Source organism: Amblyraja radiata, chromosome 4, assembly GCF_010909765.2.
Source record: "Amblyraja radiata isolate CabotCenter1 chromosome 4, sAmbRad1.1.pri, whole genome shotgun sequence".
NCBI classification, from domain to species: domain Eukaryota; kingdom Metazoa; phylum Chordata; class Chondrichthyes; order Rajiformes; family Rajidae; genus Amblyraja; species Amblyraja radiata.
In genome coordinates this window covers 29195643-29214185 of record NC_045959.1, presented here as the reverse complement: position 1 = coordinate 29214185, position 18543 = coordinate 29195643, and the positions used below count along the sequence as shown (strand labels likewise).

General features: G+C 44.3%; 1 protein-coding gene across 1 annotated transcript; it reads left to right on the top strand.

Annotated features, from left to right (window-relative positions):
- Positions 1 to 2328: 2328 nt before the first annotated feature.
- susd5 (sushi domain containing 5) lies at positions 2329 to 18487 on the top strand. The gene is made up of 5 exons (XM_033019157.1): positions 2329 to 2520; positions 5441 to 5618; positions 12090 to 12205; positions 14149 to 14337; positions 16682 to 18487. Exons 1-5 carry the CDS (start codon positions 2442 to 2444, stop codon positions 17887 to 17889), a joined length of 1770 nt encoding a protein of 589 aa, XP_032875048.1. The 5' UTR covers positions 2329 to 2441; the 3' UTR covers positions 17890 to 18487.
- The last annotated feature ends 56 nt before the right edge of the window (positions 18488 to 18543 follow it).

Below are 18543 nucleotides of genomic sequence, written 5' to 3'. Positions count from 1 at the left end.
CTTCCACAGGGGTGTGGACTATTTTGATTGGGTGATGCATCTGGAGATGAAAACCCAGAGTCTACCAGCCTCCTTCATACTGAAAGGTCCCAGCACAGCAAGTCTCTTCACATCAACACAATGAGGAAATGAAATGTGTGTTGTGTTTTTAGACCAAAGCATGACTTCATGTGCAAGTAATCCGGCAGATAGGTGCAGAGAAAGCTTCCATCATATTAGTGGCAATGTTTACATCAGCTGAAATATTCTATCAATATAGTCATCGGCCCATTTGGTCTTGTCAGCTACTGCTCAGTTGTACATCTGGAAGGCACATTTTTCACAGTTTATCATGGAAACCATTAATACAAATCCAGAATTAGATTATCCCAAAAGCACCAATCTCTGCCTCAACCCCTCTCTAGACGCACTCCATGCATCAATATTCCCGAGTGTGAAAATTTATTTCATAATCATCACGTCTCCATCACCATTCCACACTATTTAGGTAAGAATTTTATATTCAAGACTCTGACATTAATATCGCAGCCAAAGGAAATGACTATTCTCCATCATTTAAAATCTTGGTTAAAGTGCTTTCTGTGGGAATAGAACCAGCCCCAACTTCTTTTCAGCAGGCTTCCTCAAAGTGAGCACCCTGATGAATGAATACGACATAGTAACATTAATATTCCTTGTATATTGGAGCATGCCAAATAGTTAATGAGAACTGTTTCCTAATAAACGCTAATACCCAGTACTCATCCATGATACTCTATAACTGACACAGTTCCTAAGACCCTAATGCTGATGGTTTGTTCTTGATAGCACAGCTGAACCCTGTCTCTGAGACCCTTCCCGTAATACTTTGTAGCTGGGACCCTGATACTCTGGACCTAAAAACCTGCAACCAATACCCAGTCCCTGATAATGCGTACCAATATTGTAACCAGCTGATACCATTGCTTGATTATTGTACACCCTTTATCCAAATATCTGTACCTAACACATTGCACCTGGTTCTGTGTGCTTGGTACCTGAAACCCTAAATCTGCTTCTACTGTTCCTGCTCGTCCTTATCGCTACACACTGCTTCCTGCCTTTTAGTAAGTCCTCTATTTATGGCAATATCATGGGCACTTATTTTGTAATTTAACCTTTTGTGAGGTAATTTTGTCAAATGGCTTCTGGAAACACTAAAAAATATCTACAGATTCCTTCTATGCATTCTTCCTCAAAAATGTCAATTTTTGTCAGGCTTTCTCAAAAAATGTCCATAGGTTGGTTGCTTACAAATTCCCCTTCATTCCCTGATGATGGCCCAGAGGACAGGGTTTTTTTTAGGATCCAATAGCGAAAGGTTAGAAAGTTCAAGAGAAAAGAGTAAATAGATTTTGGGAAAAGTTATATCTTTTCCCACATCGCGGTCTACTCACCACTCCTATCAATAGCTTGTCCTCAATGCTACTTTTGACTTCCACCCAAATGGAATCAACACCTTCTGAACCTAAATTGCCTTTCAAGCTGCACTTACTTCATCGTTTATTAACAGTGCCACTGTTAATAGTTTCCTTCCTGCCCATTCTTCTTGAAAGTCAAATAGATCAGTACCCTCAATTGGATTCCTATACAATGCTGTATCTGTTACCTCTACCTTTGCTGTTCTTCCATCTACCTTATTACAAATGATTCTGCACTTTTGGTTTAACTTTTACTCATCTTACATTGTGCTTTGTATTGTTGCCCTAATTGCCTCTCACTTTTATTTACCCGGCTTTCCACCTTGTTTTACGTCCTTGCTCCCCCCCCCCCCCCCCCCCCCCCCCATACACAGGGATCCTTGCTAACAAGCCTGCAAGAACATCATCCCAGTTTCACTTGTACAAGACACACCTTCCCCAGAAGCAGCTCCAGTGTCCCAAGAATCTCTTGTTTACCTGACACACTGAAATTGTTGCCCTGATAACCAAAATATAATCCATATGAATCGTATCTTGATGCTGATACCCTGTGCCAGGTTACTGTCCACGATATGGTCAGCGTTATACTCTCAACCTTATACACTATATCCGGACACTGTGTACCTGATATGATGGCTTATGCCAATTATCTTGTAAGTGCAATTCTGTGTCCACCAGCCTCCAACATACACTGCAATGGATAAACTGAGCGGGCATACACATTAGCTGAATCCTGTAGGTGACACCATGAATCAGATACTAAAATCAGTCTGTTGGAGGAACTGTCGGCGTCCCCCCCGCGCCGCCTGTTTGTTGACGCGCTGGTGCGACTTTTCACAGCAGCTCCTGTCGATAAAGCGGCCGCCAGCCTGCCCCGCCCGCACTCCCTCTCCAGCCAGGCCAGCTCGTAGCTGCTTCCCTCCCTCCCTCTCTTGCCGCCCGTCTGCTTGCTGTGTGTGCCCGCCCGGGACTCGCTCTGTGCCGCCGACTGGCCTCCTGTCGATGGCTCCATGCTCGCATTCGCTCCTCCTCAGAGTGGCTTGGCTTCTCCTGGTGAACGGCGCCGGGGTCCGAGCGCACGGTCAGTCCGCACCTACACCGCTGGGTCTGTGAGCGGCAAGCTCCTTCACCATAATGTGACAAGTTACACGGTATTTGGGAGGTGTTGGGTACTCGAGGCTCGGCTGGGCGAGAATGTTATTACATTCATGGTGTCAAAGCTCCCGGATCCCAGCAACTCACCGCGGGAAATTGCGCCTCTTTGCCGGCTCCGTGTCCGGTCGCTTCACTCTGTGTCTTTCGCCGTTCCCGGTCGGTTTGTCCGCCTCTTTTGTCCCTTGTCTAGAGGTGAATTCCCCGTGGGGCGGGTCGCGTCGTGTCGGCCATTTGGCCCATCGGGAGCGTTAACGATACACCCAACTAAGGTGGCGTTTTAAATGATTTCACTCCCGAGAATAACGGCAGCGACTCCAATCTCTGCACATCGCGGAACCGATTCCATCCCTGGGATCTATCCATCCGTTAAAAAAAAGCAAAACTGGCAACAGATGCTGGGTATCTGAAATTTTTTTTTAAATCAGAAAATGCTGCAAACATTCAACAGGCTGGCCAGCATCTGTGGAAAGAGAAACATAGTTAATAGTTTAGGTAGAGACATTTAATATTTAATAGAGTAAATAGTTTAGGTACTGTTGTGACCAAGGGTCTTGTGCCAGAAACGTTGACACCGCTTCTCTCCCCACAGTCCTGCCCTCTCTCACTCACCCCGGCACCCAATCCAGACTTGGTGCTGTTTAATACAATCACAAAACGTACTAACATAGCCCAGAGTCCAGGAACATCGCGGCCAATTCTACTGCTTAAATCGGTTCTGTCCTCCCGCGACCCCAGGACGGGCGTGTCTCTAAACTCCAAACCCAATCCACGCCGAACAGAAATGAATCTGTTGAATCCTTTCCACCCACCCGCCGGAGTGTCACAGCACTCTGCTCTCGAATTAAGGCGAGCTACCTACCCATCGTTACCCGTGGACCCATAAATCTAGCTCCGATGATATATTCTCGCTGGTCTCTGCAAATCCTCATCTCCACCATGTCAACTCGTTAAATCCACACAGTTCGTTCAAAGCCTTCTTTATGCAGGGCTACAATCTGGTGGCCTGCTATGTTGCCCATAACAATCCTTCATTCCCGAATTGTGCAGACGCGCCTTTCAGAAAACGCCTTTCCCCCGACTCTTAGTCTGAAAAAGGGTCTCAATCTGAAACGCCAGAGATGCTGCCTGATCCGCTGTTACTCCAGCTTTTTGTGTCTTTCTGTCTATTTTCAGAAATGTTTGTATGTTAGTGTAAACCTCTGAAGTAGGGATTGATTTGGTAATATTTATTTTTGAATCTACTTGTGTTGAACTCTTCCAAGCGTTTCTTAATATTTGAAAGGGAAAATGAGATTAAATCGGTTTACGAAGAGCTTGGGCGATTGCTAACCTATTTTTACACGCGCTAAAATAACAGCACAATAAAAAAAACAAGTGCAGAAGGAACAGAGGGTCAGGCAGCATCTGTGGAGGGAATAGACGGCCGAAGTTTGCATTCGACCATTACATGTGCCTGCCAATTGAAATACTTATACAGGTTGTGTACTTGCTACTTTTTAGGCCGCAATTTCATTTTGAATCTTAAATGACAGAAAGCCCACTTTAACTGAGAGAGAACAAAATACGAGTCTGTGAAATAGAAAGAACCATTTTCACAGCATCGTTCATCGTCACGGGATACCCCAAAGTTTAACAATGGGGGGGAGTGCGCTTGATGTGTGTCAAGATCGCTACGATTTACTAATCACCTCCTACGGTCTCATGTTGTGCTTAAGAAAACCGCTGCGCTGTCACTTTCCGTGCGCCCGAGAGAACACAGTGCCTCCCTCTCTGGGCTGCGCAGATTGCAGCAGCGATTGTGAGTAGGACTTGAATCCACCACCTCTGAATCACAAACGTAGGCGTTGAACATGCCTATTATTTCATGTAAAAAATAAATCTGATTATTGGTGATTTCATTTCCATTGGCCCGTTGGTTGTAGGACCAGACAGAGGGGCCACAACTGTGAAGCTGAGGTAACATTTAAAGGTGGGATGACATGAGAGATTGGGAGATTATGTGGACTCACTACCAACACCGATTAAAACAGAATTAAGAGCAAATGGCAGAGGTGCACCATCTACCGCTGCACCATCGAGAGCATCCTTACCAACTGCATCACAGTATGGTATGGCAACTGCTCTGTCTCCGACCGGAAGGCATTGCAGAGGGTGGTGAAAATTGCCCAACGCATCACCGGTTCCTCGCTCCCTTCCATTGAGTCTGTCCAAAGCAAGCGTTATCTGCGGAGGGCGCTCAGCATCGCCAAGGACTGCTCTCACCCCAACCATGGACTGTTTACCCTCCTACCATCCGGGAGGCGCTACAGGTCTCTCCGTTGCCGAACCAGCAGGTCCAGGAACAGCTTCTTCCCGGCGGCTGTCACTCTACTCAACAACGTACCTCGGTGACTGCCAATCACCCCCCCACCCCCCGGACACTTATTATCACTTATTATTATTTATTTAAATCATTTGCTATGTCGCTCTTCCAGGGAGATGCTAAATGCATTTCGTTGTCTCTGTACTGTACACTGACAATGACAATTAAAATTGAATCTGAATCTGAATCTGAATCTGAGGTGGTCATACAATAGTGGCTAAAGTGACACAAGAACACAGTGAGCATGGGCATGAGGGACTGGGATAATGCTGCAACGTTGGGAAGAGTTTGGAGATGGGCAGAGTGGCTGGAAATAGATTGGAGATGAGAAGAGGGATTGGCATTTGGGCAGATGGATTGTAGATGGGTATATAGGTTGGGCAGAAAGACTAGAGGTGTGCAGAGGGGTTGGGGTTTGGGGGATGATTCTCAGTCAGCCCATGGATGTGAAATGGGACACTACTTGTTGCTTTTCTCATCACAGGCAGAATGTTTGTACTCCAACCGAAGAATGGGACCATGCAATGGGACATCTCTGCAGCCCAGGGACTGTGTGTGGAGCAGGGGGCACGCTTGGCCACAGCTGAAGAGCTGCAGAGAGCAGTGGATGAATGTGCATTCACAGAATGTACCTCAGGCTGGATTGCAGACAATCAAATCGGGTAAGGCAAAGTTGGTTGGCGAATAACTGGTGTTGGAGATACACCAAGTCCAAGTTATGTGACAAGGATCTCTGGAGATCCAAGGGCTTGGAGTTCTAGTGAGTGTGAAGAGCTCCATTCCATCTATCACAGTGCAATACATGAATGGTTAAAGCCCCTGTCCCACTTAGGAAACCTGAACGGAAACCTCTGGAGACTTTGTGTCCCCAGAGGTTTTTGTCAGTCTCCCTACCTGCTTCCACTACCTGCAACCTCCGGCAACCACCTGCAACCTCCGGGAACCACACAGAAACATTGGGTGGGGCTCAAAGTCTCCAGAGGTTTCTGTTCAGGTTTCCTAAGTGGGGCAGGGGCATAAGTGTCACGAGAATTGCAACCATCTTGAGCCAAAGATTGCCAAGTGTCTCGAGTCCCTTCTGAGATCGATCAATACAGAAACTGGTCTCCAGCCAATTTCATTCACCTCATTTGATATCAAGCGATGCACCAAAGGCTCTGGGACCAGGTGACATCACTACTATAGTCCTGGAGACTGGTGCTCCGGTGTTACCCTCAACTCATCCACGTTCTTCCTGTACAGTTAAAATTGGCTCTACCCAACAATGTAAAAAGTTGTAGAGAAATGTCTTGTTCACAACAAATCAGCTCAATCAGTCCACATTCAGTATCAGCAAAGTAATGAACAGTGCTATCAACCCGTGCCTTCTCATCAATAACCTGCTCACAGATGCCCAGTTTGTGTTTCACCAGGACCTCTCAGCTCCAGAACTCATCACAGTCTTGGTCAAAATGATGACCCGAGATCTAAGTTAAGAAGAGAGCGACTGCCCCTGACACCAAGGCAGCATTTGAAGAAGTATAGTACCAAGGTCCTTTGGTAAAATCATGGTCATCAAAGGTTGAAGTTATAATTGACACAGAAGTTGTGGGTTTCAAAGTCAGTTATTGCACCTTGAGGACATTACTGCCGTGTTGTTCAGGGCAGTGTCCCTCTGCCCAAGCAGGCCCAGTCATCTTCAACAACATTAATGACCTTTCTGCAGTCACAGGATCAAAGGTGGGGATGTTCCTTGATGATTGAACAATGTTCAATCCCACTCACAGCTCCTCAGCAGATGAAGCAGCCCGTGATATGGAATGGCCATGCATTAATGTATCACTGATGCATGGGATTGCTGCATTAATGCATCATCCAGTGATGTGGGGTGCTCATACTCCCATGTACGAACAATGCATAGGATGTAATCTCCTGAAGATAGACACAAAAAGCTGGAGTGACTCAGCGGGACAGGCAGCATCTCTGGAGAGAAGGAATAGGTGATGTTTTGGGGTTGAGACCCTTCTTCAGACTGGTGTCTGAAATAACGAAGCAGAGTTGTGCACAGTTGTTTAATAGAAGATAAATTATCTCATTGTTCACGTGAATAAAGTTGATCACTAGCTCTGGACTAGTAAGTGCCAAACGTATGGACAGTGACTGAATAGCCTCATGTCACATTTTTACTAGAATGTTGCCTGGGTTTCAGCAACTAAGTTACAGAGAAAGGTTGAACAAGTTAGGGCTTTATTCTTTGGAGCGCAGAAGGTTAAGGGGGGGCTTGATAGAGGTTTTTAAAATGATGAGAGGGATAGACAGAGTTGACGTGGAAAAGCTTTTCCCACTGAGAGTAGGGAAGATTCAAACAAGGGGACATGACTTGAGAATTAAGGGACTGAAGTTTAGGGGTAACATGAGGGGGAACTTCTTTACTCAGAGAGTGGTAGCTGTGTGGAATGAGCTTCCAGTGAAGGTGGTGGAGGCAGGTTCGTTTTTATCATTTAAAAATAAATTGGATAGTTATATGGATGGGAAAGGAATGGAGGGTTATGGTCTGAGCGCAGGTATATGGGACTAGGGGAGATTATGTGTTTGGCACGGACTAGAAGGGTCGAGATGGCCTGTTTCCGTGCTGTAATTGTTATATGTTATATGGTTATATGTTCTTCAGTCTCAGCACAATGTTTTTCAGTGTCAACTCTTAACACTGTTGGATGAAAATCAGCAAAGTGATAATGTCCTCATCAGTATTTAGATCCTATCTGAAGATGTACTGTGATGACAGCACAAAATACCACTGCAATTTTTATTGCTCCATAAGCCGTTAAAGTGACTCACCAACATGTCAATGCCATCTCAGTTCTTCCAACATCGTGCCTATCATTGAGTCCTCAATCTTGGAATGTTATTTATGTAGTGAGAAATGAACTCATTTTTAGATTTAATAGGATGGGCAATGACGGAGAATAGTATCACATATCAACAATTTTGTCATTCTAATATCAGAAAAAAGTGGAATCAGATCCAAGGCAGCGTGCATATCCAGTTTGCATTATTTACATGCTGTGTTTATGTAGAGAATAATCTTACCTTGGCAATAACATTTTTAATTAAATTTTGGTGGCAGGCTCACTCTTTACTTGAAAAACAAAAGTGACCTGTTATATTCTGCCAAGGCTGGAGAGATCTGGTCAAAGATCTAAAACTGTGTCTAAGTTTTCTGTTTGCTGTCAAGCATTTAAAACTCTCATGAGAACAGATCTAGAAGCTGAATAACCCCCCAATTTCTTGAGAATATGTCAATGATTCCCTGGCCATCTGGCAATATCTAGTTGTCAGATTGTGAACAGCTCTAAGATGTGTACAGGTTTGGTGGGTCAGACCAATCTCTGATCAGTCAGTCTCATTTCTCGGAAAATGTTCAGAATGGGTGAAGTTTCTTTGGTGTCAGAGATCAGGCTTATTCTCATAGCAGTCACAATATACTTCTCCTTAATCTTTATCTGCTTGTTTTGTTCATAACATTAATTCTGCCTTCTCTGGTGAATGACATTTCTTCCAATAGAAATACTGCTCCTTAATAATTCAATCAAAACTATTCTGGATTTTGAATTAAATTGTAAAGTTAGATCCGACAGAATTTCTTATTGTGAAAGTTCGAGTGTGCCAGTGAATTACATAGAAACATAGAAAATAGGTGCAGGAGGAGGCCATTCGGCCCTTCGAGCCAGCACCGCCATTCATTGTGATCATGGCTGATCATCCCCTATCAATAACCCATGCCTGCCTTCTCCCCATATCCCTTGACTCCACTAGCCTCTAGAGCTCTATCTAACTCTCTCTTAAATCCATCCAGTGACTTGGCCTCCATTGCCCTCTGAGGCAGGGAATTCCACAAATTCACAACTCTCTGGGTGAAAAAGTTTTTTCTCACCTCAGTCTTAAATGATCTCCCCTTTATTCTAAGATGTAGGGCCCCTGGTTCTGGACTCGCCCAACATTGGGAACATTTTTCCTGCATCTAGCTTGTACAGTCCTTTTATAATTTTATATGTTTCTATAAGATATCCCCTCATCCTTCTAAACTCCAGTGAATACAAGCCTAGTCTTTTCAATCTTTCCTCATATGACAGTCCTGCCATCCCAGGGATTAGTCTGATGGACATTTCACCTCTGTTAGTTGTGTCAGATCTGAATAGTTGAATAGTTTCCTCTAAAGAAATGTACAAATAGCTCAATCTGACTCAATCTGTGGATGGTAAACATGTACACTGAGACTGGGGCAGAGAACATGTTTGGAGGGTGAAAATTAAGACTTGGCTAGCGGCGAACCTGGAAGGAGCAGCTGTAGTTGAGTGGCTGTACAGAAGCAGGTACAAAGCAGAAAAGTAAGCTCTATTTCTGTCCTGACCTACCTCTGCAGCCTCTGTGGGATAAGGAGTTTGCAGATTTCATCTCTGGAAGGTCATGACATTAACCCATAACCCCCCCCCCCCCCCCCCCCCAATTAGAGAAAGTGCCTTGAATCATCTCCCACCTGATGTGAAACCCTCCAGTGACTTACACCAATGCTCCCTCCACAAAACACTCAGCGACATCACTACTTGAGCAATCTCCCACTTCACTCCCGTGGACACACTTCAACGTATCTGCCAGATTTCCTGCCAAGTTCTGGTGGGAAGCCATGAGATACAACAAGACAACTATATTTCCCATCACTTGGAATAGTCTTAAAATGTTCCCGAATTAAGGATTAGCCCCCTGGACTTGCTGCGTGCAACTCTAGGTTAAATATTTTTGTTGTTTAGCACTTTTATTGGTCTTATATAATAATAGTGTTCGACTGATGTGGATACATCATGCAGCAGGATAATGAATGCTTTCTAAATATGGGGACCTGAGGATGCATGGTTGAGTAGCGCAGTCATGCAGCAAGCAGGGCTACTCACTTATGGCTCCATTGGCCTGGCTTTGATCCTGACTTCCTGGTGGTGTCCGGGTGATGCTAGTACGTTCCCCCAGTGATGGCGTGTGTTTCCTGCTGGTGTTCAATTTACCTCCCTTTTTGCACAGATTTGCTGGGAGGTTAAATGTCCCTGTAAATTATCCCCACATAAGGAAGTGGGAAAAGAAAAAAAGGAATATGGAGCGCCACAGGTGACAGAGCATAAAGTTATGTGCATACTAAGAAATAAGAAAAAGGAAATGAGATTTTTCTGCTCGGAGCCAGCATGAGGCTCATTTTTATATTGTAATCATTTAGTTAAGAGGAAGCAATAGTGAAAGTTAGAAGGTGAGACAGTTGGGAATGCAGTCATGTCACCAGCCTTCTTGGAATATATTCAAGACAATTTTGTGCCCAAACTGGAATTTTGTTTCTCACCTAAGGCAAGTTTCTGGGATCTATATTTTTCTTTATGCAGTAATGTCAATGTCTCTATAGCTAGGTAAGGAAGAATCCAAGCATAATGAATATTTTGTTCCACTTCTCCAAGTTTCTATTAAATCGTCACTAGACAAATCCCAGAGGAATCTTTACTTAACTCTCAGTGGGGTGGCTACATAGGGAAGAGTGGCAAGGCACCAACTTCTTCAATGGATCCTTTATTTGTGGAAGAATATACAGGCACTGGAAGCAATCCAAAAGAGATTTACTAGGCTGATTCCTGAGAGGGTTGTTGGATCACAAGTGGTTAAAGAAATTAGATCTATATCTTTGGAATTTAGGGGAATTAGATTTTATTCCCCTATCAGTGAATTATTTAATTATATAAGATGCCACATGAACTTCACAGGATGGATGCCAAGATATTTCTATTAGGAATGAGTCTTAGACAAGGGGACATGGTTAAAGGATTGGGGGTGGACATCTAAGAGTGTGTAGGAACTTCTCACAGATTGATGAACCTCTGGGATTTTATGGAACATACGTCATTAGAAGTATTTAATGCGGAAGTAGGTACATTTTTGAAAGATTAGGGAATTTACAGTCATAGGCAATTGACACTGAAGCAGAGTCTTGGGGCAGATAAAATGAGTGGTGGGGCAGGCTTGAGTAGCTGATTGGTCTTCCCTGTTCTATTTCCTTACATTCTTATGCTTTTAGGATTTCAGTGGAGCCTCATTATGGAAAGTCAAGTCAAGTCAAGTCAAGTGAAGAAAACATTATAGACAATATACAATAGGTGCAGGAGTAGGCCATTCGGCCCTTCGAGCCAGCACTGCCATTCAATGTGATCATGGCTGATCATCCCCAATCAGTACCCCGTTCCTGCCTTCTCCCCATATCTCCTGACTCCGCTATCTTTAAGAGCCCTATCTAGCTCTCTCTTGAAAGCATCCAGAGAAGCAGCCTTCACCACCCTCCGAGGCAGGGAATTCCACAGACTCACAACTCTCTGTGTGAAAAAACGTTTCCTCATCTCCGTTCCAAATGGCTTAACCGTTATTCTTAAACCCTTATTTTTGTGGCCCCTGGCTCTGGACTCCCCAACATCGGGAACATGTTTCCTGCCTCTGGCATGTCCAAACTCTTTATAATCTTATATGTTTCAATAAGATCCCCTCTCATCCATTGCATGAACTGAGGTGAAAATAGAATATTCTGCAAAGAAAGACAGAAAATGCTGGAAATATTCACTGTCAGGTTGTATCAGGTTGTTTACTGAAGACTCTTCATCTAGAAACACTAGCTCTGTTTCTCTTCCCACAGAAGTGGCCTGACACACTAAGTACTTTCAGCATTTTCTATTTTCTATGTTATATTTCCAGCATCTGCAGTTTTCATGATTTTCACATTCTAGACACACTTGTGTAGCAAGCATCTTTTTACAAGAGGAGTTAATGGTTTGGATCCAAGAGTTTTTGTCAGGAATGGTGTCAAGTCCATGCACATATTTACTAAGAAATGGAAAAAGGTCATTTGGCCCATTGGCTTCATACCAATTGTCTGATTCCCATTTTACAGCAGCCAATTAACTTTGCAGCATGACTTGGGGATGTAGGAAGGACTCAATTAGTTCAAGCCTGGTTGAGACTGTTAAAGATAGCTTAAAAGTAAAAAAAAACATAGTTGAATGCAAATTGTAACAATGTGTAACTGGTTCAAAGTGTAACAAATCACTGAGGAAATACATTAATTCTGTTTCATTCAGATCGACTGTGTGCAGTGACATGGGCTTTGGCCAACAAGATAGACAAAATATCCATGTGAAAACTGAATCAGCTTCCTCAGGCGGCCGATACGATTCCTTCTGCATTAAAGACCAAGGTTAGCGTTGTATTTAACATGGGAACAACCTCTAATGCTACTGGAGTTGTTTCAAACCATATATTTTAATGAAAAGGATTTACAAATGAATATCTTTGATGAGTGTGTTTATATTGAAATGGACAGAGGTAACAGAGAACATGAAAAGCAAGTTCAGGTTGTTCTGAGCAATGCTGGGAGCCCAGAACCTGTGTTGGATAGGATTTAGATAGAACCTCAGTGTTTGCAAGGCTGATGAGTCTAGAACTGTTTAGAAATGAGTAAAAAATTGAGAGCAAATGTGCAGTTTGGATACTATACTGATGTTTCGTTATTTATTGGAAATGGTGAGAAAGGTCTAAAAATAAAATTACATCAAGCAAAAAGTTTGCTATGAAATAAAGTAGGTCTTGCTTTTATTTTGAACATCTCACTGATAGCTAACCTGAAATTGGGCTTTTGCTATGGAATGTACTGAGCCTCTCGGTGGATGCGGGACTGGGCCTCTGGAGGGGCAATTAGCTACAACAGAAGCAGCAAAGACTCAGCGAGGCTTCAGGTGTGCAAACAGGCTGTTTTCACTTGCATTTAGGAGACTGGGTTCAATCACGGTTTTTCAATGCGCAAAGATTTGAAATGGCAGGTGCAGTAGGAACAATAGAGAAGGGAATATACAAGGTTTTGGATTACAGCTGATTCAAGGATCATGAGAATTAGACAGAAAAGTGGAGCTGAGGCTAGGATCAGATCAGCTATGATCTTACTGAGTAGAGGAGCAGTTTGAGGGGTTATCCAACTCAGTTTCTTACATTCTTGTTTTTCACTTCCATCTCAGTGTAATGTGCTGGGAGGGATTGAGAATGGGCTGCTGGTGTGAGGGGATGGGGGAGTGGTGGGTATATCATAAGCTTAGAGCCAGGCTGCTTGGGAGTGAAATATGAATGCAATTGGCCACAGCAAGGCATTTGGGCAGGTAGTTAACTGGGAGCTAGAAGAAGAAGCACTGGGACCCATCTCAATGGAGGAGAAGTCCATGTCCACTCCACCATCTGCCGTGAAGTGAAGGGGAAGTAGAGGAATCTGCCCCTCACTCAGTATGGAGTTAGGGTGACCGCCCCTAATGCAGCAATGAGCATCAAATGAAATCGGGTAAAGATCAGCTGTGACTTGGAGTGATCATGAGACTAGGAAGCAGAGGATAGCTGTAACCCTTATCTTCTTGGGGGAGAACTGGCAAAGCACATATGTGTGACTTTGTATTTGAGACGGTACCAGTTCATACATCTCACAATGTAGTTTGAGAGCTGGACAATTAAGCATCAGTTTCAGGGGAAGCAGGGTTAATAAAAGCTAATTGTTCTGTTAACTTCCAGCAGTGAAGTTGAAGCTGCAACATGAAGCTTTGGTGCTGATGTCATTTTACCACTAGACATGATGTCTGACACTGAAATCATTTTGCCACTAGAAAAAATGTTATCAGCAGAATAACACTTTTGCTAAAAACATGAGAAGATAAATTTCCTGACACTTGGACGTAGATAGAAGCAGGATCCCTTAGAATATTGTGTACAGTTCCGATTGCCACAGCACAGAAAGGATGCACTATCTGCACTGCAAACCTAAAACATCATGTCTTTGTACAGGTTATTTCATTCAAGGTCAAATCATTTATAATCCTGGTGTATGACTTCCCTGTGCAGTGTTTAATTCACTGTTACTTACTTCACTATTTAATTGAGATATCTGAGACTCTGACATGCATTTACCATTTAGTAGGGAACAGCATGACTGAGGTTCTTAACCACTGATAAAACTATACGGTATGGACCAGTCACTAATTTGAGGTGTTGAAGCACCATAATAGATAACATTCCCAAAGACGGGTGGGTAAAATCTGAGGATGGGATAAAAGTGACCTGTGTGTGTTTTATTATTGTATAATAATGTTCTCGCTTTATCTGCAGGTAGTCCCTGTGGAGACCCTCCCTCCTTTCCCAATACTGTACTCCAGGGTTACTCTGGGACTGAAATGGGTGATGAGCTGCTGTACATCTGCGCCCAGGGCTACATCATGGCCAATGGAGAGAATGCCTTCAGCTTGCTGTGTGATAGCTGTGGAGAGTGGTACGGCTTTGTCCAAGCCTGCGTAAAAGGTGAGAGATGGTCTAACACTCAAAAATTAATCCAGGGTGGCCAGTGTTGCTTTGTTGTGCTCTCCACTCCAGGAGGTGTAGTGTGTTGGCTCTCCTCTCAGCTGCAGCATCACAACACATCACAATAGTATGGTGGAACAGTTTCTCATGGTGTATCATCATGATTCACACCATGCCAGTGAGTATCCCGGTTTATCCCGGTGTATTCACCCAGATATCACCCTGTCACCATATATTGTCAGATATCACCTTGTACCAGTGGATTACAAAATATCACCATGTCACTGTGTATTACCAGCTGTCACATGTCATGCTGTCTTATCAGATATTCCATCATTGTATATTACCTTATATTACATGTCCCAGTGTATCAGCAGATACCACCATGTCACGTGTATCAGCAGATATCACTATGTCATGGTGTATCTACCAGATATTATCATGTACAGGAGTGAACCAAGTTTCATCAATTCATCGGTGTTTGCTGAAAGATCATGGATCAGAACCATTAACCCTGCTTCACAGATGCTGCCTGATTTGCTGATTAGTTTTGTTATTCCTTTTTTTTTGATATTGGTGCCTGACTTCAATTGCTGGTGATCCATGATCCTTGGCCCTACCAAGATCAGGTGGATCTGCAGAGGCTAACCAGAAAGTGAGGACCAGGACAGTACCAGTGAGACTGTGACACCCCTTGCCAGAGTAAGTTATTTTTTGTTGGAGCACACTCTAACTCTGATGGCCAGGGTATGAGTCCAGGGCAGGGAAGACCAGCAGCAGCGTGGTACCTATACTGACCCTCTGAACTCAACAGTTCCAGTAAGTTAGTGTTGCATGTACAGTGGTGGCGCAGTGGTAGAGTTGCTACCTTACATCGCCAGAATCCTAAACTTGATCCTGACTACAGGTGCTGTCTGTACGAAGTTTGTATGTTATCCCCGGGTGCTCCGGTTTCCTCCCACACTCCAAAGACGTACAGGTCTGTAGGTTAATTGGCTTTGTTAAAGATTGTAAATTGTTCCTAGTGTGTAGGATAGTGCTAGTTTACGAGTATCATTGATCGGTACGGACTCGGTGGGCCGAAGGGCCTATTTCCGTGCTGTATCTCTAAACAAGAAAAATTATGTGGAGAACAATGGATGTAGTTAGTATCTGGGGGAGCATGGGTGGAGCCTGACGTTGGTTCAGTAATATTTGGAGTCAAGTGGTGATGGGTGGAGTGGAGTAATTGGATGGGAGATGTGGGATGGAGGTGCAGGGATGGGGTCTTTGACAAGGGGCATGGGCCTGTTCTGATCACCTGTGGAGGAAAAACTCAAACTAACACTGCAAATTCTCTCTCTCCTCAGTAATCCAAGCCCCATTTAAATTTCAGTGACCACTGGGTTGAGGATTGCTAGCTGCAGCTGTGGGGAGCAATTGGGTGACTTTGGGTGCAGTCTGCACTGAGTTTGTCAGTTCTTCCTGAGCCTGTGTGAGTTCTCTCCGGGTGCTCTGGCTTGTTACCACTTTCCAAAGATGTGCAGAATTGTAGGTTAATTGGCTTCTGCAAATTGTCCTGAGTGTGTAGGATAGAAACATAGAAAATAGGTGCAGGAGTAGGCCATTCGGCCCTTCGAGCCTGCACCGCCATTCAATATAATCATGGCTGATCATCCAACTCAGTATCTTGTACCTGCCTTCTTTCCATACCCTCTGATCCCTTTAGCCACAAGGGCCACATCTAACTCCCTCTTAAATATATCCAATGAACTGGCCTCAACTACCTTCTGTGGCAGAGAATTCCACAGATTCACCACTCTCTGTGTAAAAAATGATTTTCTCATCTCGGTCCTAAAAGATTTCCCCCTTATCCTTAAACTGTGACCCCTTGTTCTGGACTTCCCCAACATCGGGAATAATCTTCCTGCATCTAGCCTGTCCACCCCCTTAAGAATTTTGTAAGTTTCTATAAGATCCCCCCTCAATCTTCTAAATTCTAGCGAGTACAAGCCGAGTCTATCCAGTCTTTCTTCATATGAAAATCCTGCCATCCCAGGAATCACTGGTGAACCTTCTCTGTACTCCCTCTATGGCAAGAATGTCTTTCCTCAGATTAGGAGACCAAAACTGAACGCAATACTCCAGGTGTAGTCTCACCAAGACCAGGTACATCTGCAGATAGAATTGTATTTGGGTGACCACTTGTCAGTGTCGACTTAGTAAGATGAAGGGCCTATTTCCACACTTAATCTCTAAACTAAACTACCTGTAATTCGTTAACCTTCCACATTCCATAAAAAACTGTTTTCAATCACGAAATGTCCAATGCAATGTTCAATCGAGGAAGTTGCTTGTTTTCCAGACGAAGCTGAGGGCCATATTGACTATGAAGACAAGTTCTCCAATGAAGACTCACTATCATTTTCAGACCCTGCTGAGAAACAAGGAAAAGAAGAAGTGGAAGTTCCAGACGATGGATTAGATGAGACGGCTGATGGCTCTATTGGAGAAGGCAGCAGAGAAACCATGCGGCCAAATGAGTCCCCGGTCTCTTTACTCAGTCAGAAGCAACTGTTTTGGTTCCCCTCAGAAGCATTCCCTGGTGTTGAGCAGCTCAACCTCAGGAAAGCAGACGTGGAGTCAAAAATGTTAACCCCTGCAAGCAATAATCAAATTGCAGTGAAGACTGAAGATGAAGGAGAGCGAACAGGTGAAGATGAAGAGGTGCCCATTGGACCTTCCATTGTGCAGAATGAGACTAAAGTTACCAAGGAAACCATTGCTGGGGCAAACAAATCTTGGGTGGATGGTTACCCTGGTGTATCAGACACGGTGGAAGAGAAGATTGATGGGTCCATGGAAGCACAAGAGGAAGCTCTCGACACCACAGGCCATGTAAACCAGGTGGAGATCAGCAGGACGGGCACTCCAAGCAACACTTTGGCCAATCATCACACTCAGCCCATGACCGCACCAACTAGGTTGCCAGTTATAGACAGTAAACAAGTGGATATTGTGCAGACGTTGGCCCCTGAATATGCCAGTGTCAGTAGAGGTGCTGAGTTCGACACAACAACTTCGCTGGGCACATTGTCCAAACCGTCATGGAAATCCTCTGATGTACTTACCGATCCCTCGCTGCCTCCCACAGACACTGGAGAAACAGTCAGTGAAGGGCTCTACCCTGCAGAGCAAGCCCCAGTGTCCACAGCAGTGGCTGGGCTTACAACTCACTACACAGCAGTCACGGCTGAAGCAAGTGCTCAGACTTTGATAGATTTGTCAGACCTCGACATGTTTGATGACTTCACCAAAAGGGGGACCTTCAGTGATGGGTTTGAGGCCAAGCTGCTGCCGACAGTCAGGAGTTGTCGGGGCCAGGAGTGTTCCAGCTCCAACCATGGCCCCATGATAGCCACCATTGTTACAGTGGTCAGTCTGCTGAGCCTGGCTGTAATCCTGGCCGCCTGGTGTTATAAACACAGGCACCAGAAGACATCTGTGTATGAGCTGAATGGAAAGGGACACATGAGATGCGGTGATCGCATTGAAATGCAGCAGAGAGTGTAAGTGGAAGTCTGCTCGTGGAGGCAGGATCCACAGCCGCAGGCACATTCACAGCCGGCATCTCGCAGGGGACGCATTGCAACATTGCACAAATTGACTTATTTCTAAAGGTGCTTTAAATAATCATGTTACATGGAAGTATAATTGAAATATGTGAACGCTGATCAGTCAAACATACACTGCAACTGGAGAGGTCAAGTGGTGGACTCTCTCTCTCTCTCTCTGTAGCAGTACCCTCACTGGGTTCAGTGTTGGGGGTGCTAGGTATGAGCTCAGACACCCATGTAGGAGTCTGGTAAAAGGGAGGGTGCAGGAGGGATAAACCTAAAGTGGCCACTGCCAGGAACATGGAACAAAATGTAAATATTTCTATTCATGTTCTGCCAACTTGCAATACCCCAATAACTATCAAGCTTTGCTTCTGAGAGCAAAGCAACATGACCCCTCACTGTCTCTGACAAACATAAGAGCAACATTAAGTGAATGGTTCCTTGCAGCAGTGCTAGCAAAGGTTTCATGCCACTATAATCCTGCCACACAAAGCATAGACTTTCCTGGAGTTTCCAGAATTTACTGCATTTTCATATACACCCAACTTTTATTCAAGGATATTGCACTGCTCTGAAGAATACCTTGAGGGACAGACTTTTTGTGCTA